This window comes from Lycorma delicatula, chromosome 1, assembly GCF_047948215.1.
Source record: "Lycorma delicatula isolate Av1 chromosome 1, ASM4794821v1, whole genome shotgun sequence".
Classification (NCBI taxonomy): domain Eukaryota; kingdom Metazoa; phylum Arthropoda; class Insecta; order Hemiptera; family Fulgoridae; genus Lycorma; species Lycorma delicatula.
The window spans coordinates 123,794,483-123,817,027 of NC_134455.1; the positions used below are offsets into that span (position 1 = coordinate 123,794,483).

Here is a 22,545-nt window from a genome sequence, read left to right on the forward strand (position 1 = left end):
TCAGGACTACATGTACCAGTACATTTAAACTTACATTTGCAGCTGCAGGCCTGGCAAGCCAGTAGCAGTAATTGCATTTGCCTATGCACACAAATCCAGATCTGGCAGCAAGCTGGAGAAACTGGTTGAAATATAAATATAATAACATATAAAAGAAAGTTTATGTCTATCCATGAAACAAAAATAAAACACTACAACACAGTTATAAAAGCAGAAGCTACATATGCAGCAGAAACACTCTTCCACCTGAATAAACAATCAAAGACCAACATACTCCAGAAAATCATAAAAAGAATTGGAAGAACAAGAAAAATAAATACCAAAACGACAGGCAGTGCACAACAAAATCATGTACAAATAATTAGAACCCATCCCTGATATCATGCATAAAAGGAGACTAGGATCCTTTCGATACATCATGAAGATGCAAGATTTGAGACATCTAAAACAGCTGGTACAGTTCAATATGGCGAGGGGAACACTCGCCATACTAGCTAACGACAACCGCAGTCACATGTGAAACAATACCTGTTCCCAATTACATTGTTTATTAACAAAAAAAAACGTATCCACTTGCATCTGATTCAGATTATTATACAATCTGAATTAAATATTCACTTTAATCGCGGTACTTTTGTGTGGTCGTGTCGTGATTGAGCTGCGCCTTTCACCAAGCTCTGAATTTATTAGAAAACGAACAACAGTGGGATATATGTATTAATGACGCGTGCAACACTGCATATCCAAACCAAATTCGCGCATTATTCGCAATTATATTGACCGCTTGCTTCCCTTCATCTCCCACAGAGTTATGGGAAAGATATCGATCGCATATGGCTTATGATATTTTGCATAGAGTACGCCTACAAAATACCAATTAAACTATGGAATTTACAGAAGGCATATACAACGAAGCAATGATAAATATTGAAGACAAGTAGCTATTGCAAATACAGTTCTTAGTCAATTGGGAATGCCAGCACCCACCCGAGCAGCGATTGCTTCATTTGATGTTGATTTACGCCGTGAACAAACTTACAACATTGGTGATCTTCAGTCATATGTCCAATCAAACATTCCCAAATTAACGCGTGAACAGAAAGGCATTTAAGATTGCATAACGCAAATGATAAATGACGAAGTTAGGGGGGACCTTCTTCTTGGATGCGCCAGGAGGAACTGGGAAAACATTCCTCATTAGATTGATTCTAGCAACGGTTCGCCAAAAAATGACAATTATCCTGTTGCGGAATATTAATCAGCCAAAACTCTGCAACGGCACGCGACTTGCAGTTAAGAAATTGATGAATAACGTAGTGAAAGCAACGATTTTAACGGGGCCTTTCAAAGGTGAAGATGCCCTCATTCCTTGAATACCCATAATCCCGACCGATACACCATTTTAATTGAAAAAATTCCCAATTCGATTGGCATTTGCAATCACAATCAATAAAGCTCAAGGTCAATCTTTAGAATTGTGTGGTTTAGGTTTACATGCGGATTGCTTCTCACATGGCCAACTGTGTGTTGCGTGTTCCCGAGTTGGCAAACCAGATAGCCTTTATATCTACGCAGACAGTGGAAAAACAAAAAATATGGTATATCCACAAGTATTGCAAAATTAAACATCTATGAAACGTATGCTTTGTTTTGTTTCTCATTTCTCATCAATGCAACCACAATGTACCACAGCGAAGCATGGCGGGTAGAGCTAGTATATATATATATATATATATATAAATTATTTTTAATTACTTGAAAAGGCTTAGTCTACAAATAAATTTTGAAGCCTGGCAAGATCGTGCTTGAAAGATAATCAATCACACTTAAAAGGAACGGAACGCAAAGATAGCGGGAGATTTATATATCTCCCTTGCTGCTGTGTCATTCTTTTTTTTCGAGAGGGTAGTTGTTTATTTGGCGGTTATATTTTCAATTCGTTTTTTTTATGGACGGAGTTGCGTATTGCGGTTCCAATCCTTTAGATCAGATTAAAAAGAGTTACTCGGCTAACCTCTGGAGATTAGCCGCATATGTGCTACGTTTTACCGGCGTGATTCCCCTTCAGTCCGTCCGCTGAACTCCTTTCGATGCTAACGCCTTCCGGCCTTGTATGATGCGCTTCTTGGGGGTCTAGCTGTTGGAGGATGCAATGCACTTCCCTCGCCGGAGTGAGTTGCATTAGCTGTCAGTGACCTAAATTATAAGAGTTACTTAAGAGTAACAGTCAGTATACTATTTATAACAAAGTTGATTTTTATTTCTGATCATTTTTATTCCGCATAATATCCTTACGACCCCGGATATTTGGCTAGTATCAATAATAAAAAACCAAAAATGAAATGAAAAAAAATCTAAAAAGTCTTTTTTAATTTTTGATTATAATAAAATCAATCCCAACGAAAGCACTAAAGATTATAAAATTTATTTTTAATTATTTAAATTTCTACTTTTAGAAGCCGACTCCAGGTCAAAAACAGCTACATGAAACTTAGTTTGCCCACAGTTTGGTATCGCTTTTAAAAAAAAAATTACATCTAAATAATAGAGAAAAATGTTATTTTCTCATTTTTATTGCGTTTTTTACTTAAGTTTTATTTTTTTAAATTTATTATATTTTACACTTAGTTTAATTTTTAATTAGATGAGCGTACGCCTACAAAAAAACTCCCCGAAAAAAAATCCGTTTGCAAGAAACTGCTTCTTGATAATAATAATAAAAGGGGGGACTCCCTTTGAAACTTCACAAACCAGGGTTAAAGTAAGACCGTACTTGGTGGGGGACCCCCTTGGGTTCCCTCATTAGAGTCATGGCGAATGATTACAGACCGAGTTCCGACTACCTGGGAAGGGAAACCTTAGTTCCTACCGAGGTAGTTTGAGGCGATGACACCCCCTAGAGCTGTGTATAAGCTTAGTTGCGAATCCGGCTCCAAGGGTGGGGGATAAACAAAGGGGAACAATAAAAAAAATTATAATAAACACCTTGAAGAGATTGCTAACAAGGACCAGCTAAGCTCTGTGACATGCGTGAATAGTTCTTATTTTTATAATACCCTTTTAACGTTTGTGCTTGAATTTTTACGATAAAATACTTCGACTAGTATTGTCAGTTGACTCACTCAATGCTACTCTCCAGTACTTTCTGTCCTGTGCCAATTTTTTAACCTCAATTTATTTATTATACCATACATCTTCAGTTATATTGTTTTGTATATACCGATCTTTATCTTACTCTAATTTTAATTTCCCGTTTAGCGCTGTAGCACAGCTATAGCTGTAGGAGGAAAAGTTTTGTAACCAGTCCAATTTAGGCATATGCAGTTTTTACCGGATCTTGATGTTTTGACATCTAAGGAACGCAAAAAACCAGATGGAAATTTTTCCGGATGTTCGTATGTACGTGTGTGTGTGTTCAATGTCGCAATCTAAATCATCTTATATCTCCAGAACTACTAGACTGATTTTGACCAAACTTGGTCAGATTACTTTTATATAGGGGGCATTGATTCCATTAAATTTTCAACTTAAAAGGTCAAGGGGTTAAGGCTGTAGAACAAGGTGACCCTCAGTATCTCGAATTTCACCTAATTAAGATCTTATTTTTCTTAGGCACATTTTTTAACAATTAAAAAATAATATTTGGAAAAAAATGTTTTGCAATATCGCACTCCCACCCCAAAAAATGCTCTAAATTAGTGGCTAAGCGGGTATACTTCGTCAATACGACACTGTCTCCACAAGGAACCGTAGTGTAGCACTGACGTGCTAAATTAAGTTTGTGTATGGCTGTGTAAGTCGCGTGACGGGAAACTCGTACAACTTGTTTTTTTATAACTATTGGTCTATTTATTTTTTATAAATATTTATCAAAATAACTATTCTTAGATGTCTTAACGTATAGCAAAATACCAATTCTCTACACAATTCTCTAAAGATTTCTCTCCTCTTCTACATATCTTAACAAACTATAATTTTATTTCTTTTATTCACTTAATTTTCACCATCGTAGTGTAAATATCACATTGAAAAGGCTGCTGTTATTTTTTTTCTGTCTTTCTTATTGTTCAAGTTTCACTCCCATAAATACGAATTTTTACATCTATATGATGCTTGAAAATTTATTTTTATATATAATATCTCTATATATGACCCAGGAGCAGTCTTATCGTTCATATTAAATGATAGGACTCATAGATTAAATCCTTGGATTCTTAAATTTCAAACACTTGTTTTGTTGGCATCAGGATAGTATTTTTGGTTTTATAAACTCAATCAAGTAATAATCTGATTGCGTAGTCTAATTGAAGTTAGAGCTTTTGTGTGAAACACAAAACAAGGTGGGTAGCCAGGTGTGGAAGGTTTAGTCGGTAGTGCGCAGGAACACATACGCATTTAATAACATCTTGCGGAACCTTTTAGCGAACCCGACACTGCAGGCGCCCGTAAATGGGTTTCCTCCACCTCTTTTAGATGGTTCCTCCAACACATTTAGATCAGTGTATTTACATAATTTACTTTCGCCTTTATGGCCTCTTCCAACCACAACCACCTACCGTAACTTACAACCTTCAACTATCAAATTAACTGATTCACAGAAGCGCGATTCTCGAGCCTTCTTCTAACACCGAAGGTTTCACACAAAAGCTCTTGCCAACAAAACAAGTGTTGATCGCAACAACGACGATTTAAAGATAATTCTTTCTCGTGTCCAGAACTTAAAAAAAATGTAACATATTTTTTTCAACATAAGGCACACTACTTTTATACATTAACTCTTAATAATCGAAGACAAATACTTCTTTATTTCTTCTTCGAACAGTCGATACTAGAAACAAATTAAGTATAGTAAATAAAAATGAAATGATACTGAAAACTTTTACTTTACAAGTAAAAGCACCGGCCTTAGGGCCTTCTATTTATTTAGCTTGTCAGTAAATATTTATTTAATTTATGTTGTTTTCCTTATTTGATTGAATTTACTTCGGTTTTTAAATGTTATTTCTACTTCGATATTTGCATTATTTTATCAATTCTTCATAATTTTTATAGCTAAATAACAAAATTCTTCCTCTTCTGTCATTTATTTTTCTATCTGAATATTTAATTTCTCATTGTCCATCCAATTTCAGTCACATTTCATTATGATTCTTTTCTTTTATTTTCTTTCTTTTTCTCATTATTTTATTTGAAAACTAAATTTTTCTCTCGTGAATAAATTCATGTCATTCAGAATTTCTTCTAATTCATCTCTAATTTCAATCAAAAGAACGATTTCATATGCGAATTTTAACATATTTATTGTTTTTCCTTGAATAATTACTCCTCTCAAATTTCTTCTCCAATTAGCTTCTGTATCACTTCGTTAAAATATAAGATGAAAGACAAAGGGAATACTACAACCTTTTCTCAGTCTTTTTGAATTAGTTTACCTTTCTTTAACTTCTACTTTATTATTCCTACCTGATATCTTTGGATAGATTAAACAAATCTTTTTTACTTCTTTTTAAGTACCAATTTTCTTCAAATTTTAAACATCTTATTCTATTCTATATAATCAAATTTTTTCTCTAGATCTACAAATGCCGTGTTTTAAAATTTTCTTTAAGCAAGCCTTCTAGTCGAGTTCTGGATGGCACTGAGTACAGACGTGTGTTCTTAGCTCTGCGTTTTTATGATTTTTGACTCGTATTTTTGGATATTTTATTGGATTTGGACATTGGAATCTTTAGTGGTATGGTTAACGGACATATGTGTGAAATATTTTGAGTTTTGGTCACGGATTAATTAAGTTATTAGACTTTTTTCTTAAAAAACAAAATTTTGAGAATAGTTAAGTGATTTTACAGTGCTGTAGAATTTTTGGATAACAGCTAAGGACCGTAGTGTAGTGGAATTGCTGGTAAGAGTAATAACAAGTCAATTCATACTTGTAGAGTGAGTTAAAAAACATTCTAAATAAGTTTTTTTAGTGTTTTAAGTCTACATATATTAGCTTATATAGAGTGAAAATTAGAGTGACAAGTCGAACGACAAGCTTTGTCTTGCTCGTTACGTCATTGGCAAGCTAGTAAACAAGGACTTGGAGAATTTTCACAAACTTTATAGTATACTGTCAGAATTTTTCTAAGTGTTTGGAAGCACTTTATACGGGCAATTCCTTTTCCTCTATATCTCCTACAGTTTATACAATAGAAGAAAAATAACTTCTTTCCGAACCCAAAGATTTCCTACCCTTTGACCCAACCCCCCAAAATTGACCCCCCCCAAATTTTTGGACCTCAGATTTCGACAGATACATTTTACTTCCCCCCGACCCCCCACCCACCAAAAAAAATTATTTTGGGGGGCACCTGTCCGTGTGGGGTGTCGTTGGATTCGGAATCGTCCCCTGATTCTGAATCCATACAATGAGGAGACGTAGCTCACTTTCCGTGGAAGATACAGCCTTTCAAGTGGCTGGGCACTCGCGGGGAAGTTCTGGAAGGAGGGAAAGCATTACTGAGGGTACAGAAGACATGGAGACCACAACACTCAGCCAAGACAAGGCCAAATGGAAGACAATAGAGGGTAGAGGTGCCAAGAGAGCAAGAGCGGGATCGTCCGAAGAAGAGGAGGCCCCTCCTAATCTAAAAGACGTCACCTATAGATTGGGAAATGCACTGTTGCAACTAAGACATTTGACCGGCAAGGCAAGTGCCACAGCGATAAAGGCCCATGAGAGAGAACTTACAGAGATTTACAAGGAACTACAAAGGATAAGTGAGGAAGCACCTGACACGAATTCCCAGGGTACACAAACTGAGGGCTATCATAGGAATGAGATGTCGGATATATTGGACGTTGATTTATCAGACGAACAGTTAATGAAAGACTGCCCACTCGATGGTCAACTTGGGTGATGAATCGACTCACCCAAGAAAATACTTTGAAACTGGGAGATGATAACTGCATCTTCGTAGACTTGAATGGACTGAGGCCGAACAGCCAGTATGCTGGGACTACACCGGGAGCAATGGTGTTACAAGAATCTACGATCCTTGAGGAACAGAAAATTACTACTAATGCTACAAAATATGTGGTGATTTACAACTCCAGCGAGGGTGAGAAGGCTATGGCCTCTCACATCATAAAAGCTCTTCGAAGAGTGGTGGGAAGGCCTGAGTCAGCGGTTTTCGTCGTGCCCACTGGCCCGTCGGATATTATGGTTAGAAAAATTGTTGTATACCTTATGAGGAAAAGTAAGACACTACCTAGAATGATACTCCCTAATCTGGGAGATCACGGAAGAGCAAGGTCCAGGTCTGCTTCAGCGAGAAGGGGAACCCCACCGGTTATAGAAAGTAAAACCGTGATAGTTAAGCCTCCGGGAAAATCTTATGCTGACCTCCTGAAGATAATGAAAGAGAAGGTCAAGGCGGAGGAAACTGGTGAAATATTGTCTATCAAGAAGGGTAGAGATCAGCAGCTTGAAGTCAGAATAAATGGATCGCAGAAAGCGGGGGAATTTTCCTCCCTACTAAAAAATAGAGCAGAGGACCTACAAGTTAATATTAGAACAAAGGGGGACCGCAGAACGGTGGTTCATGTAAAGTATTTGCTGTGCGACACCAAGGAATGTGAGATCAAGGAGGCAGTAGAAAAAGTATTGGGTACGGGGGAAAGTTTTCAGATTACATCCCTCAGGGAAGCGTATGGAAACACAATGAACGCCACGGTGGTTACCACACAAAAGAATGCAGTAAAACTTATTGCATCAATGCTAAGAGTAGGATGGGTGTGTTGCCGGACATACATCCGGACAGAAATCGAGAGGTGTTACCGCTGCTGGGGTACCGGGCATAGTAGAAGAGAATGTCGAGGTCCAGACCGCTCGGACCTATGCTTTAACTGTGGGAAACCTGGCCATGAAATCAGAGACTGTAAGGAGGCAACACGATGCCTGGAATGTAATAGTACGTTGCACAGGACTGGCAGTACGAGTTGTGATAAAAGTCATGAATAGAGTGATCCTAATTAATAATAATAGAAGTCGCTTGTCTTGTGATCTGTCTGAGGAGATTGCAACAAGGTACGATGCCGACTTCTTGGTGGCCACGGAACCAAATGTGTACTTGGCGGCCAGGGGACATTGGGTGACTGACAGGAATGGGGATGTGGCCATCAGGAGAATTGCTGGCAATGTGGACTACAACCTGTATCATAGGGGTGATGGTATGGTAGCCGTAGAGTTAAGCAATATAATAATAATAGGAATTTACATTAGTCCTAATTGTACTACGGAAGCCTTTAAAAATATAATTTTTGACTTACAGCAAGTCATGACGCGCTCCTGTAAGAGAACGCTTGTCCTAGGCGATTTCAATTGTAAGACAGCGCTAGCTGGTGCGGCCTACACGAATATTAGAGGAAGAATACTAGAGGAACTGCTTGAGGCTAATGGCGCGAAATGTGTTAACGACGGGACCGCCATTTATAGTGCAAGAGGACATAATTCGATAATTGATTTGGTTATAATCGACAGTAGGATCCGTACTGACTCAATCGACTTTGAGGTCCTTAACGAAGAAACTGCTAGTGACCATAGGGCCATTTTAGTCAGCCTTAGAGAGTACCCACCATGAAGAAGACAGTTAAACATCTTCAGTAGAATGACAGAACAGCAGATTCACCGCGTTACCAACAACGCAGCAAACAGAATCAAAAATTGTCCACAAATAACTCCTGAGGCGTTCCAGGATATAATTAAAGAGGAGATAACTAAAATACCGCCGAGTAACAATAAATATCACCCGGTTTATTGGTGGTCTGCAGAGATAGAAGAGCAGAGAAGAATCATGCAACGATACAAAAGAGCAGCTCAGAGATTACGCGCTAGAAATAGAACGGAAGAAGAAGGTCGTCTTGCGATAGAGCAATACAGACAAGCTAGGAAAATACTCAACTTCCTTATCAAACAAGATAAAAAAAAGAAATGGCTGGAGTTGTGTGAAGAGCTTAACGTAGATCCCTGGGGAAAGGCATTTAGGATAGTGACCAAACGCCTGGGAAGATACGTGCCGACATTGAGTGCTGAAATGTCGGCACGACAGGTTAAATTGCTATTTCCCAGAATAGAAGATCTCAATAGAGAGGTAATTGAGTGTCAGGCTGGCAGGTTCACTCAAAAGGAGGTTTTGGAAGCCATCATGAAATTAAAAAATAAAAAAAGTCCAGGACCGGATGGCATACCTGCCGCCATCATTAAAGACCTTGCCAGGATCATACCCTGGGAATTAGTGGATGTTGCAAGTTATGGCTTACAAAACCGTAACATCCCCAATAGTTGGAAAGAAGCCAGAACTGTTTTCATTCCTAAAATAGGACCAAATCAAGAACAAGTAGGATACAGACCAATCACACTAATAAATAACATGGGTAAGGTAGTCGAAAGATTACTAGAAACCCGACTCAGAGAAGAAATCGAGGAAAAAGGTTGTTTTCATAAGGAGCAATATGGTTTTAGAAAAGGCCGGTCTACGATAAACGCGATCGACAAAGTTAAGACCTGGGAATTAAATAGTAGAAACGGCACGTGGAGAACTAGGAAAATCCCACTTATTATAATGTTGGATATAAAAAATGCTTTTGGATCTGTTCCTTGGAAAGCCATTATCGCAGCATTACAAGCCATGAATATAAGTGATTATCTAGTCAACCAGATTAATCAATACCTTTACCATAGATTCATTGAGGTTAAAACGTTAGAAGGAAAATCCACATTAGAGATATTTGGAGGAGTTCCACAAGGATCAGTCCTTGGGCCTATACTGTGGAATATTTTTTATGACAAAATTTTTAGATTGGATTATCCCGAGGGGGTTTTTGTTGTTGGATATGCTGATGACATTGCTATCCTAGTAGAAGACAGAGAAGTTAATAACCTAGAGGACAAAGCAAATCAGGCGTTACGAATAATTGATGAGTGACTGGTAGGAAGCATGCTACAGATATCCCCTAACAAATCCTGTTGTTTGGTGTTTTCAGGTAGAAGACCTATTAGAAACCTCAATATAAACATTAGAGGAGAGAGAATTAAGGAGGTCAAAGAAGCAAAGTATTTAGGGTTTCTTTTTGATAAAAGCCTAAGATTTAGCAAACACGTAGAGATGATTTGTAAGAAGGTCACTCCTTTGATTAAGGCATTGAGGACTCTTTTCCAGAACCATGGTACACCGAAAATGGTAATAAGGAGACTGATAACTGCGGCTACCACGTCAGCAATTTTATATGCGGCCCCGATATGGGGAGATACAATGAATATTCAGAGAAACAAAACAAAATTAAAAAGAGTACACAGGCTTGCTTTACTGCGTGTAGCCGCGGGATACAGAACAGTGTCATACGACGCGTTGTGTATATTAACGAAGGTTCTACCCATTGATTTACAAATTAAAGGAAGAACATTTAGATATAGGGGTATGTCCAAAGATGAGGTTGAACGGCTAATTGATCAAGAGTGGCAGGATACATGGACACACTCTAGAGTTGGGGATTGGACCAGGCGACTAATCCCCAACATAAATATGTGGACTAGTAATAGAATAGGTAATGTAGATTTTTATACGACACAACTGCTGACGGGGCATGGCTCGTTCGGCCATTATCTGTTTAGAATTGGAAAAAGACCTACCCCACAATGTGTGTACTGCCCAGAGACTAATGATGCGGAACACACTGTGTTTGTATGCCCAAGATGGGCTCGAAATAGAAGAGAAATTTCGGACAACGGAGTTACACCTGAAAACCTCTTAAATTGGATGGTCTATAGTGACGATAACTGGGATTGGTTTCGTAGGTTTGCTGTGGAAATCTTACGCACCAAGGAAGAAGAGGACAGAAGAAGGGGTTTGTGAAATTAGAATAGGGAGGACAGTCCCTCCGTGGAGGGCCCGTACGCCGTGGTGTGCGGGTTCCTGAGAAGGGGGGGAACTCCTGGGGAGTGTGGGACAAATAAAAGACCGAGTCCCGGTTGGCGGTGCCGCTCCTGCGGGTGCCTCGGCGCTTAGTGGGGGCGGTACCGCTGATTAGAGGCAAAGGCATAATGACCGAGACCCGGTTCCCTGCTGAGGGGATGGGAGGTAGCGTAGCCATACCCCGTCTCCGAGGCGGGGGATTAGAGGCAGGCGAATAAAATAAAATTAAAGATCCGAGACCGGGGGAGCTAACCTGCCATGCCGGGTGTACAACCGGTGGGCGGGGGACACTCCCTTAGAGTAAAAGGACACTCTCCCCGACTGAGTATACTTAAATGGATATCCGGTCGGGGAGAGTAGGGGAAAAAAAAAAGAAGCAAGCCTTCTAAAATTAATCTAAAGGTTTCTATTCCCATACTCTTTCTGAAACCGAACTGATTTTCATCTTAACACACGTTCTATGATACACTATATTCGCCTGGAATGCATTATATTTATTATCTTCGATGAGTGTGACTTTTAACTTATGTGACAGTTCTCAAATTTGTCTTTATTAATATGATAACAATTAATGTATTTAAAATCTGAGAGTAATGGGTAAAACGCACTTGGTCTTTTGTCTTGCTAACACCACAATAATTCCTATGGTATATGGTTAATTAAAACTGTTTTATTCTTTGTTAAACATTTTAAAGGCCTATCAAATTTAAATCCTAGTGTAGGGTCTCTTCCAAAATCATCAATTTTTATCTACTCTCCTAGTATTTTGTCGAATAATTTTCTCTTTTGTATTTCTGTCGCTTGTTTGCTTTTTCTTCTCTCTGTAATAAAGTTTTTCTTTGTTACTTTTCAGTTCTTGTTAATGTAATTTCTTATACGTTGATTAAATTTTCTGTCCTCTTCATCTTTAGCATTTCTACACTTCCTGTTTTTCTCGATATTTCTTGTTATCTGGTTTTCTTCGTACTATTACTTTTCTACCTGTCGTAGTAACTTCTAAGCCTGAACCTATGATTTGTTCAGATTTATAACTTAACATAATTTTCATTCCGTCTTTTTTATATAAGAAAACAAAGAGATTGATCACTATTTTTTTTCAATTCTTTCTTTTTTTTTAACTCTAACCCATGCTTCATTATTATCAATATAATAACGAATAAAAACTTTCAGAATCAATTTTTAATTTAGGATATGTTTTGCTGTCCATAATTTATTTCCAAAACTTTTATTTAACCATCTGATATCGTCTGTGTCTATTGATCTGACTCATGTGTATCTTCTTTAATGACTTCTAAACGGAATGTTTGCAATCAGTAGTTACACTGAATGTAACAATCTAAAAACTTAGTATATCTTTTATTTCGTAAACTTCAACTACTTTTTCTTCTCGTCCTTCCATTATTATTGCATTCTAATATTCTAATATTATTAAATTTTCATCTCCTTTTACACATTTGATTAAACATTTATTTCTTGATATTTCTTTTCATTTTATATGAAAAGAAAATGAACGTTTCATTCTAGTCTGATTAAAATATTTTGGCTGCATCAGTTTTTATAACATGTTCTTTACCTTATATTTTGATTAATTTCACTCCTATGCTTGCATTTTTACCTTTTTCATATTTCAATTTACCTCATTCAACATTCGGCTTTATCCTGCCTACTTCTTGATTTAAATTATATAGAGGTAAATAAGGTTTCGATTTAATTTAATACAATCTACTATTCTGTGATGCAGGTTAAAAATTTTCACATCAGTTGTATTTTCTCTGACCTCCTCTTAAGTAACCAATCTAGATTTTTGACTTTTTTACTGAAAGGTATTACAATGTAAGATTATATTATGATAAAAGAAAAACCGTTCAATATTTTATATATTTTCTTCAAATAATTTGAAGAATTTTTTTTTTTTTTACCAGTATTGTTTATTGATGAAAGTTTGATTATATTATATATATTATATTATTAATAGCATAATGGCATCAGTTTATATCTCATACTGATATTCAAAAAATTTTGTCTAAAAATTAAAGAAAATTAGAAAATCTGTTAGAGAAAAGATAATATACTTCACTCATTTTTATGCTGACCAGCATAAAAGGGTTTTCATGTTGTTGACAGTTGTTTTTATTTATTACTTCTTCAGACTTAGAAAAGTAAATATAAAGTGAACAATTTTATTTTTACTTTTTTGGGCCTTTTTTAAGGAATTTTTCCTATGTTTATTTATTTTTAATGACAAATTAATTGCCACTTGTGCCGGCCTCTGTGGCACAAGTGGTAGCGTCTCGGCCTTTCATCCAGGTCCTGGGTTCAAATCCCAGTTAGGCATGGCATTTTTCATACACTACATTTCCATATCCTAAGCACAAGCTTCAAACTTATATGGTGATTTCATCAAAATTTCAAGCAAAAAAAAAATTCAAATTTACTTTTAACTTAATGTAGTATTTCAGTCTCCCTTGTAGTGATTTCAGTGCCAATAAATGGCTCTGTTTGTTATTAAAATTAGTAATTTATGTATTATTTTAACTGGTGACAAACAACATATGAAAGAAAACTATCAATTAGATTGCATATAAACATATATTTTCTACTGAACTCAAGGTAGAAGAAATTATACTTATCCTTATGAATCACTTTTAGTTAATTAATAGTATATTTAATTAGTTCATTTTTGTGTTTTTATTATGTTAACTCAGTGAAATGTAAATTACAGGTGCTAAATGGCAATATCGTCGTAAACTTCTAACACCAGCATTTCATTTTCGAATACTGGAACACTGTGTACCTGTTTTTAATCGTAGTGGGTCACTGTTGTCAATTGAGTTATTGAAACATGAGGGAAAAGTTATTGAAGTTGAACCTTTTGTTTCAAAGTGTACACTGGACATAATTTGTGGTAAACTATTTTTTTTCAATTCGAATTCAATACTTTAAGTTCTTAGATAAGTAAAAAATATTACTTAACCCTTATCACTGTGATTCATGCAAAGTATCTGAGATACAACCAGAGTAATTTTCTGTAATAGTGAACACGTTGTTATACAGTTCCTGTGATGAAAGGACATTATTTTTGGAGCCGTGTGCTACTTCCATTTTGTTGGGCTTGGCGTGCTGATATGCTACTGAGTATCAGCAAAAGAAGGAACCAGAAATCACCCCATCCCTCACATTCCCGAGTGAGCCTGGGATAGTAAGCTTATAATTCTTGAAAATTCCTATGCCTTTTCTGGTATGATACGGGGCATGTGTATAGAATGATGTTCATTATACAGTCAAGCCCTGTCATTAACAGTGATTTTATTTGTGGAACTGATTGTAACATGTATTTTAGTAGACTTGGTATGCTGATATGCATCTGTTTTTATTTCACTTGGTAAAAAGACAATGGGAACCTCACTTTCCTAGAAAGCTTGATACAGTATGCTTATAACTCTTGGAGAATGATCAATAATCCTTTTGGAATGAATAGGCTGAAATTAGTGGAGACATTTTGTGTGATACCATTTTATGGTATGATACATAACTACCTCAGTGTCACATAATAGATTGAAAATATTTACACGTATTACAAGCATTAATATAAATGAGTGAATATAGTGGAATATTTTTTAGCACACTCATATTGAACCTAAAACCTTATAAAAATCATGTATTTGTGAAATATAAAGAAAACTAGTTAATGTAAAAAAAAACCTTTTTAAATAAAATTGCCTTTACCTGGTGGAATACATTGGTGTCAAATAAAATTCTGTTGTTAAAGCTTTTATTAAAATCTTATCACATGAAAAGGAATCAGAATAAAAAATTAAACTTATTTAAAATGTATAATGGTATTAAACTACAGAAAGAGTCTTATATTCATATTTATTTATTTAATTAGTTTTTTATTTTTTAGAAGCTGCTATGGGATTTTCCCTTTCAAATCTTCCTGATAGAGGAGAAAAATATACTAAAGCTACAAAAAAGTAAGTTGACCAAGTAAGTAAGTTTTACTAAGTATTAGCAAAAGTAAATAAATAGCACTCATTTTAATGTTACACAGCACTGTACCAACCCATTTAAAAGTTGTACCCATCAGTTAATTTAAAATTAAATTAGTTTTTCTTTTATAAAACAAAATTACTCTGTTCATCAGTGTTTAGTAATATTATTTAAAGAAATTTGCATTCTTACATAGGATAATAATGTGCAGTATAACTCCATTCTTTACAATAAGATGTAGTCTTGATGAATCAATGAAAACTTTACTTACAGTATCATCAGTTTTTTAAGAAAATAGGTAATGCCACTTATATTTCTTTGATCAGGGATTGGCGAGTTATTTGTGTTATTATGACTACAACTTATATTTGTACACAAACACACATATTTCTAACTAATGGGTCTGAAATCTATATATAGTGTTTAATTTACTGATGATTAAATATGAGAAATCTAAATTTTCTAAGTTTAAAATTTTATAAAATAAATTTATTTTACTTTGTGTATTCCTATCACTTTATCAACTTAAAATACAAAAAAAATTAGACCAAAACTACAAAAGAGTTAGGGTTCTAAAGTTTAATTAAAAAATTAAATGAATAGATAATGTATGTATATAATTTCTGATGCCAAATAAATGTGGTGGAATGGGATACAGATGGATAGTATTTTTTATTAAATCTAATAACAGGTATATTATTAATTAAAACAGGTGTTATTAATCTAGCCCACAAGGTTGGTCTAGTGGTTAACTCATCATTGCAAATCAACTGATTTCAAAGTTGAGAGTTCTAAGGTTCAAATCCTAGTAAAGGCAGTTACCTTAACACGGATTTGAATATTAGAATATGGATACTGTTTTTTTTTTTTTTTGGTGGTTGGGTTTCAATTTAACTCAGGAATATATTCCCGATAAATCTCAGAAATTGTTAACCTGAGACCGTACAAGACTACACTTCATATACATTCATACATATCATCCTCATTCGTCTTCTGAAGTAATACCTTACAGTAGTTCTGGAGGTTAAACAGAAAAAAGAGAAAGAAAGAGGTATTATTAATCAATTATATTCTGTTATTATATCCATTGTCTTAGTTTACTGATGTATTTTTGTTACAGTATTTTTGGGTTGTGAAGGAGACAACAAGAAATCTTTTACAAATAATCTTTTACTCTGGGAATAAAAAATCAAATATTCAATGGAATCAAAAATTTACTAAAGTAGTACCAGTATTTCTATATCTTGATTATTTTTTTAAACAACTATCTATTATTAATTATTTATTATCATAACAGATTTATTAAATGTTTGTATAAATTAATAATAATTCAAATTGTTTCAGAATGAATAACTTAGTGATACGTAGAATATTATCACCATGGCTTTCAAGAGAATGGTTTTTTAGGTTATCACCTACTGGAAGAGAACAAGCAAGAACACTAAAAATTCTTCATTCATTCACAGATTTGGTATATTGGTTTTGTTTAATACTCTCAAAAAAATCAAATTTTATAAACTGTTATAAACTGTCGCACTCTATGATAAGAAATGTTTTTGTTCTTTCTTTTCTTATATTATCATAAGTCAAAAGAAAAAGAAGGATTGCAGTATTGCTTTTATTGTATGAGTATATGTAGAGTACCAAAATAGTAAATTTTTGTACTTAACAAAGAAATTTGTTAAGTATAAGAACAATAGAGAGCATACTGCACAATCACTACAATTTCAGCATGACATGTTCTGAATTTATATGTATGTCCAAAACTATCAATCCCTCTTGAAGGCTGTAAAAATCTCTGAAATATATGAATGGTATGACATATGAGCCCATTAATGTAATCACAATATTTTGTTATTTTATTTCCAGTATTGTTATAAATTAAATAAAAGTATATTGCAGCTTACACATACATTCTTATTTAATTGGATAATTTTTCTGATTTTACTTGAGCTCCAACAAATTCAAGAGCACTACAAATTCAAAAATCGAATATTTTGACTAGTGTCCCAATTTCATTTCCCAAGGTTTTATGGCATTCTGTACATTCATTAGAAATGGAAAAACAAAAAAAGTTAGGTTCAACTTTAAAGGATTCTTCTTCTATGTTTTCAACTGTAAAAAAAATGGGCTTCTGAATATTAACTGGTCGTATATTCATTCATGATTTTGAAGCTTGGGATACCCAAAAACTGCTATGACTGATGAAATTGTCACAGAAATCCACAACAGTGTATGAAATGATCATTGACTTAAGGTATACAAGCATGCTAACATTGCAAACATCTCTTTAGACCATCTCCAATGCATTTTACACAAGGTTTTGGATATGAAAAAGCTTTCCCTTTGATGATAGGTTCCATGTTTTAAATAGTCAACCAAAAACGCATTTGACTGAACACTTTTCAAGAGGTTTAGATTTCTATAAATGCCGATTCAGTTGAGTTTCTTCCCCTTTTTATAGCAGTAGAAGAAACATGGACTTGCTATTATATGCTAGAGACCAAACAGTAGATGGAAGGAGATGAACATAGCCAAAGAAAGTGAAAAAGATTCCATCTGCAGAAAAAGTCGCCTATAGTGTTTTGGGATTATCATAGTGTTATGCTAATAGTCTACCTGGAAAAAGGGGAGATGGTAATGATGGGGGAGTATTATGTTTCACTACTGGACCTATTGAACAGTGATATTCAGACTTAAAGTCTGCATATTTTTTGAGTCTCTCAACAAAAAAAGTGTTCTTTAGGTCATGTGCTACACATGTCTCAGGTTGTTGCTACGAAACCGTGACCTAGGCTTTGAAGTGTTTCCAGACGGACTGGATTTAAGTCTCAGGAATTATTTCCTCTTCCCAAACCTGAAAAATTAGCTTGTTAGATGTAGATTCAATTCAAATGCAGAGGAAAAGCTGAGACAACCTCTTCATTTGCAAAACTGGATGAATTTCATTACACTGAGGGTAAAAAAAAGTTGGAAAGTTGATCAAATGTATTGAATTGCAAGGTGAGTATGTTGAAATATAAAATAAAAATTTCTGAATCTTAGGTTCTCTTTTCAGGCTGAGAACTTTCTGAATCGTCCTCATACATAACTACAATTGACATCTTTTGGTTATTAGTATTTCACTGTTCTCATGTATTTCTCCATTCCTTTTTGTTGTCAACCACAGTTAGCTTCCTCTTAACTGCCATGTACATTTCCTCCCTACCTTTTAACATTGACCCTTGCTGAGAAGATTACTTAAATCCTGTTCATTATAGATGTGTTTTTGTTGTGCCTAGATATTTTTGATAAAAGTATTTGTCAAGCTCAACATACTTATCGTTACAGTTTATCACTAACAGTTCCTAAAACTTTATATCTTGCAATATTATTATTTTAGTATTAAATTAACCGTCACTGATTAAGTGTAGTCTGTTCCTTTAACATTCTACTACACGCGATGACATGTAGATCATTTAAGCTTCTTTATTTTTCCATATTTTTGAAAGCATTGAAGTACCAGTCTGAAACTTTTGACATCATTTTTAATTTGGTAACTATTTGTTTCTATACAGCATGTATTTAAAACAAATTTTTTCTAACTTTTCTGAGTATACTTGAGATGTTTTTATGGGCTATTACTACATATACAGAAAAGAAAAACAATAGTCATTGAGACACAGAATGTGTATTTGGTTTGCAAAAAAACATTATTTTCACTAAGAACAAGAATTTTTCACATGATAAAAAGTGAAGTCAGTAAAGAGGAATTTTATCTCAAGAGTGATATTTCATAAATTAAAATTACTATTATTGTTGTTTTATTATACACTTATTTTATTTAATAACTAAGTGATAATGTTTAATATTTTTAGTTAAACTTCATAATATTTTAAGCAAAATTAAATTTGTACTATTTCAATGAAACATAGTGAAATATTAAACATATCTAGAAATACATTAGATCTCTAATTTTCGTTTCTGATAAATATAAATTGTAAAAGAGCAATTGATTAATTCCATTTAAAGCATTATATAATTTTTTTTAAAGAAAAATGTTAAAATAATACATTTTTTATTACTAATCTTAATCCTGGTTTGTAAAAAATCAGAAAAATTAACATTGAAATTTCTCCAAATATAAAAGTATAAAGTCTAACTTGTAACGCTCATATAACAAATTACAGGAAACCCTATCCACTTTTGGCTTTTATCACTACACTTTATTCTAATATTTATGTCATTATTAAGGCTGTTATACATTTCTAAGATATAATATATTAATTACTCTTTCTGATAGTAATAATGTTTACTGTATAATGAACTGAGTGGAAATTTCAGTAATAAAGCTGACTATTTCTTTAGTGAATACTGTACAAAGTATTTTTTTCTTTTATTTGTTTTTAGGTATATGCATGGATTTTTTTTTATTAGAAATTTGCATATCTTTATAGAAATGTTAATTTGATTTTGTTAGTTCTTTTTTTAAGAGTGAATCAATTAAAGAGAACTTATATCCAAATATTTATGAATTCTTCCAAAAAAATGTTTCAGTATCATGATATATTAAATTATATGGGAATCACATCATATTTACATATTTTTCATTAGGATCCTTGTCTAGTTTGTTTTTTATGTAATGTTTTAAAATTTAATTAGATAATCCAGTTACTTGAATTTCAAATTCCTAGACATTTTTAAACTAATAAAAGTATTGTTGGATTCACCGATAACAGAACGAATTACTTATGATTTTAGTGGTTAGCTTTCCTTTCTTATTTCAGTGATAGAATTCATCCATTTATGACTGTCACATTGTTGTTGTCTTATCCTCAAAGGTATACAGCAAGATATAAAACCAATTTTACATACAATAATGACATTACACCCCAACTTAGTTAATTAAAATTTTCTAATTCTTATAAATAAAAAATTTTAGAAATTTAATAATATTATTTGTTAAATAGATCTTACAAATAAAATTTAATTGATCTAATAATGAATTAACATATCATTTTTACAGTAATATAAAAATACTGTGTTCTTTCCATTTATGTTTTGTATGTTTTTATTTTAGGTAATAAAAGAAAGGCAAGAAGCATTTAGAAAACATAAAGAAGCCAAGGAAGACATAAACGATGAAAAGGAAGGTGAATATTTTGTTTTGTACTAATTTTTTTTCTATAATTTCAGACTACAATTTTATAAAATGCCTTAAGTCCAAATATAATTTAACAACTGTTCATTTTAAAGATTCCAGGTTAGTAATTAATTACTTAATGCGTATCGCTAAAGTAAACATATAATGGGCATTCAAGTCAAGTTAAAGGTGTAACAGCATTATGTGAAAAGTACATTAATTTGTACAACAAATTAATCTAAGTAAAGATATTATTAAATAAAATGTCAGTTTTATAATTAAATCTTAATTATTCTTGATTAGTTTCACAGTTGATATTTAAATACAGCAAAGATACTATAACTTTAATTTATTTCATCAGATTAACATAACTGTATTTATAATTTAATAAAATTAGTTTTGTGATACTTTTTATTTTCCCATCCTTTTTAGGAGAATCATACATAAATTTTCAACTGCATTATATCACAGGAGATTCCTGGTCACTGTAACAGTTGACAGTTTTGTTTTTACATGTGAAATTTTTTTCAAAATGTTGATAATGACCCAACACCATAAATCTTAATAGAAGACTCAGGTTCTTCAGGGGAACTATTTCCACAACTGTGTGATAACTGTTGTGTATAAAGTCTTGATACATTTTTACTTTCAAACATATCATCCACTTTCAGTTGTGAAATGAGGCCTACAAACGTAAAACAAAACTTTTTTTAAAAATATGACTACTTAATTGATCATTGGCTATGGGTTTATACTTATTCATTTAATGCCTTTTTAATATGTATTCAACCCTTTGCTTCTAATCATAAAAGTGTTTTTCTCACGTTTTCTCACTAATACCTAATGATGTGTACAGTATTTTTTTCTACAGCCAATTTTGCTCTTCTTTCATATGAAAAAGAACAATTTTAAAAAAAAAACTGTTTTAAAATAGCACTCAAAATAACTAGGCTAACACCCCACTCCATACTTACTTGTCCTTTTGTCGTATGGATATGAACCAAAAGAGAATAGATTCGGAATTTTCCCTGAAAGTTAACATATTACTTTAACATACTACGCAGATCATGAGAAAAGTGATTTGGTAATAAAACACTGTTTAGTATGTACCAGTTGCTAGACGAACAGTGAACATACTACCTATTTTTCTGAAATCATAAATTTACGAGATAAGCAGTTAAGCAGCCCATTTTTTTTACATGCCTAATCCACTTGTAAATGAATTTGAACCTGGGTCTTATAGTGTTACAAAATAGTTAATCACTGATGATAGATGCACTTATCATTAGAGTTAATAGTAGCTCTAATGGAGAAGATATTAATTATAATTGTTACACTGATTTAGTGCGTAACATTTGGTTAAGATAACATTAAAAAAAGAAACTCAGACCTGCTAGAAATAGTAATTTTTTCTAGTAGTTTAATCTTTTTTTATTTGTAAAAATTGAATATTGTTTATTGTAAAATACACCCAGATTTTTTTTTCTAATTGAATTACATATTTATCAGATGTAACACTGAAGGGAATTTTATTTTATATATTGATCTTGTATATTATTCTAGATATCTCTGGACATCATATACTTTTATGAATCAAGTAACTGTCTGAGAATTGTATACATCATTCTTAAATTCACTATACCAGTAACTTTTTACATTCCTAGGTTGCTAGAATAGGTTGTTTATTTATGTAATTAAAACTCCTACAGTGAAATGGTGGTCAGGAGGAGATAGTATTTGGGAGTTTATACAGTGTTCAATTTAAAAGAGGACATATCAGTCAGTAGTGTATACTAAACGCATATTTTTGTTAAAACTCAATGTTGAAACAAGTAAAATAATGTGGAAGATGTTGATATGACTAGAGCCGGAATGGGGAGTTTTGTTTATTGCTTGCATATTTGAGTACTGCCAGTCTCTTTTGAGCATTGGCTTTTGAACAAGGTAGCATAATCGTGTGTTGTTGTTTACTGAGTCATAAAATATTTTATGACTCACGTTCAGTGCTGGTGGATCAGAAATGTGCACGACACAGGCCAGTTTTAACGATGCTGGTCATACAGGACTTTAAAGTGGTAGTTACAAGATCTCCAGTAAATTTTTGTGAAGACTTGTTGGGAAAAGAATATTTCACTACGTTCAGCCCACACTGCAATGAAGAGAATGCTGAAATATTATCCATATCAAATGCAGGTTTCTATGAGCTGACTAATGATGATTATGCTAAAAGAGTTCACTACTGTCAATAGTTCAAGAACTTTACTAGAGGCATCTTTGACATTTTAGATCAAATGCTTTTCACAGATGAATGAAGTGTGGTTTCACCTTAGTGGATTTGTTAATAGTCAGAGTTACTGGAATCTCCCCTACACCCACAAAAAGTTGGCATGTAATGTGCAATTTCGAGGCGACGAATGAAAAACAAGGACCCTTGTTTTTTGAAAAAACTGTGGTTGCTGCCATCTATCAAGAATTTAT

At 33.6% G+C, this 22,545-nt stretch overlaps 1 protein-coding gene across 1 annotated transcript in view; it reads left to right on the forward strand.

Moving 5' to 3' along the window:
- The first annotated feature begins 6,901 nt into the window (after positions 1 to 6,901).
- The window catches only part of LOC142317622 (cytochrome P450 4C1-like), a 31,332-nt gene continuing 15,688 nt past the window's right edge, over positions 6,902 to 22,545 (forward strand). Inside the window, exons 1-5 of the mRNA XM_075354180.1 lie at positions 6,902 to 7,474; positions 13,671 to 13,860; positions 14,860 to 14,929; positions 16,290 to 16,416; positions 20,005 to 20,077. Of these exons, the coding sequence (XP_075210295.1) occupies positions 6,902 to 7,474; positions 13,671 to 13,860; positions 14,860 to 14,929; positions 16,290 to 16,416; positions 20,005 to 20,077 (1,033 nt within the window). The remainder of the gene's footprint in view (positions 7,475 to 13,670; positions 13,861 to 14,859; positions 14,930 to 16,289; positions 16,417 to 20,004; positions 20,078 to 22,545) is intronic.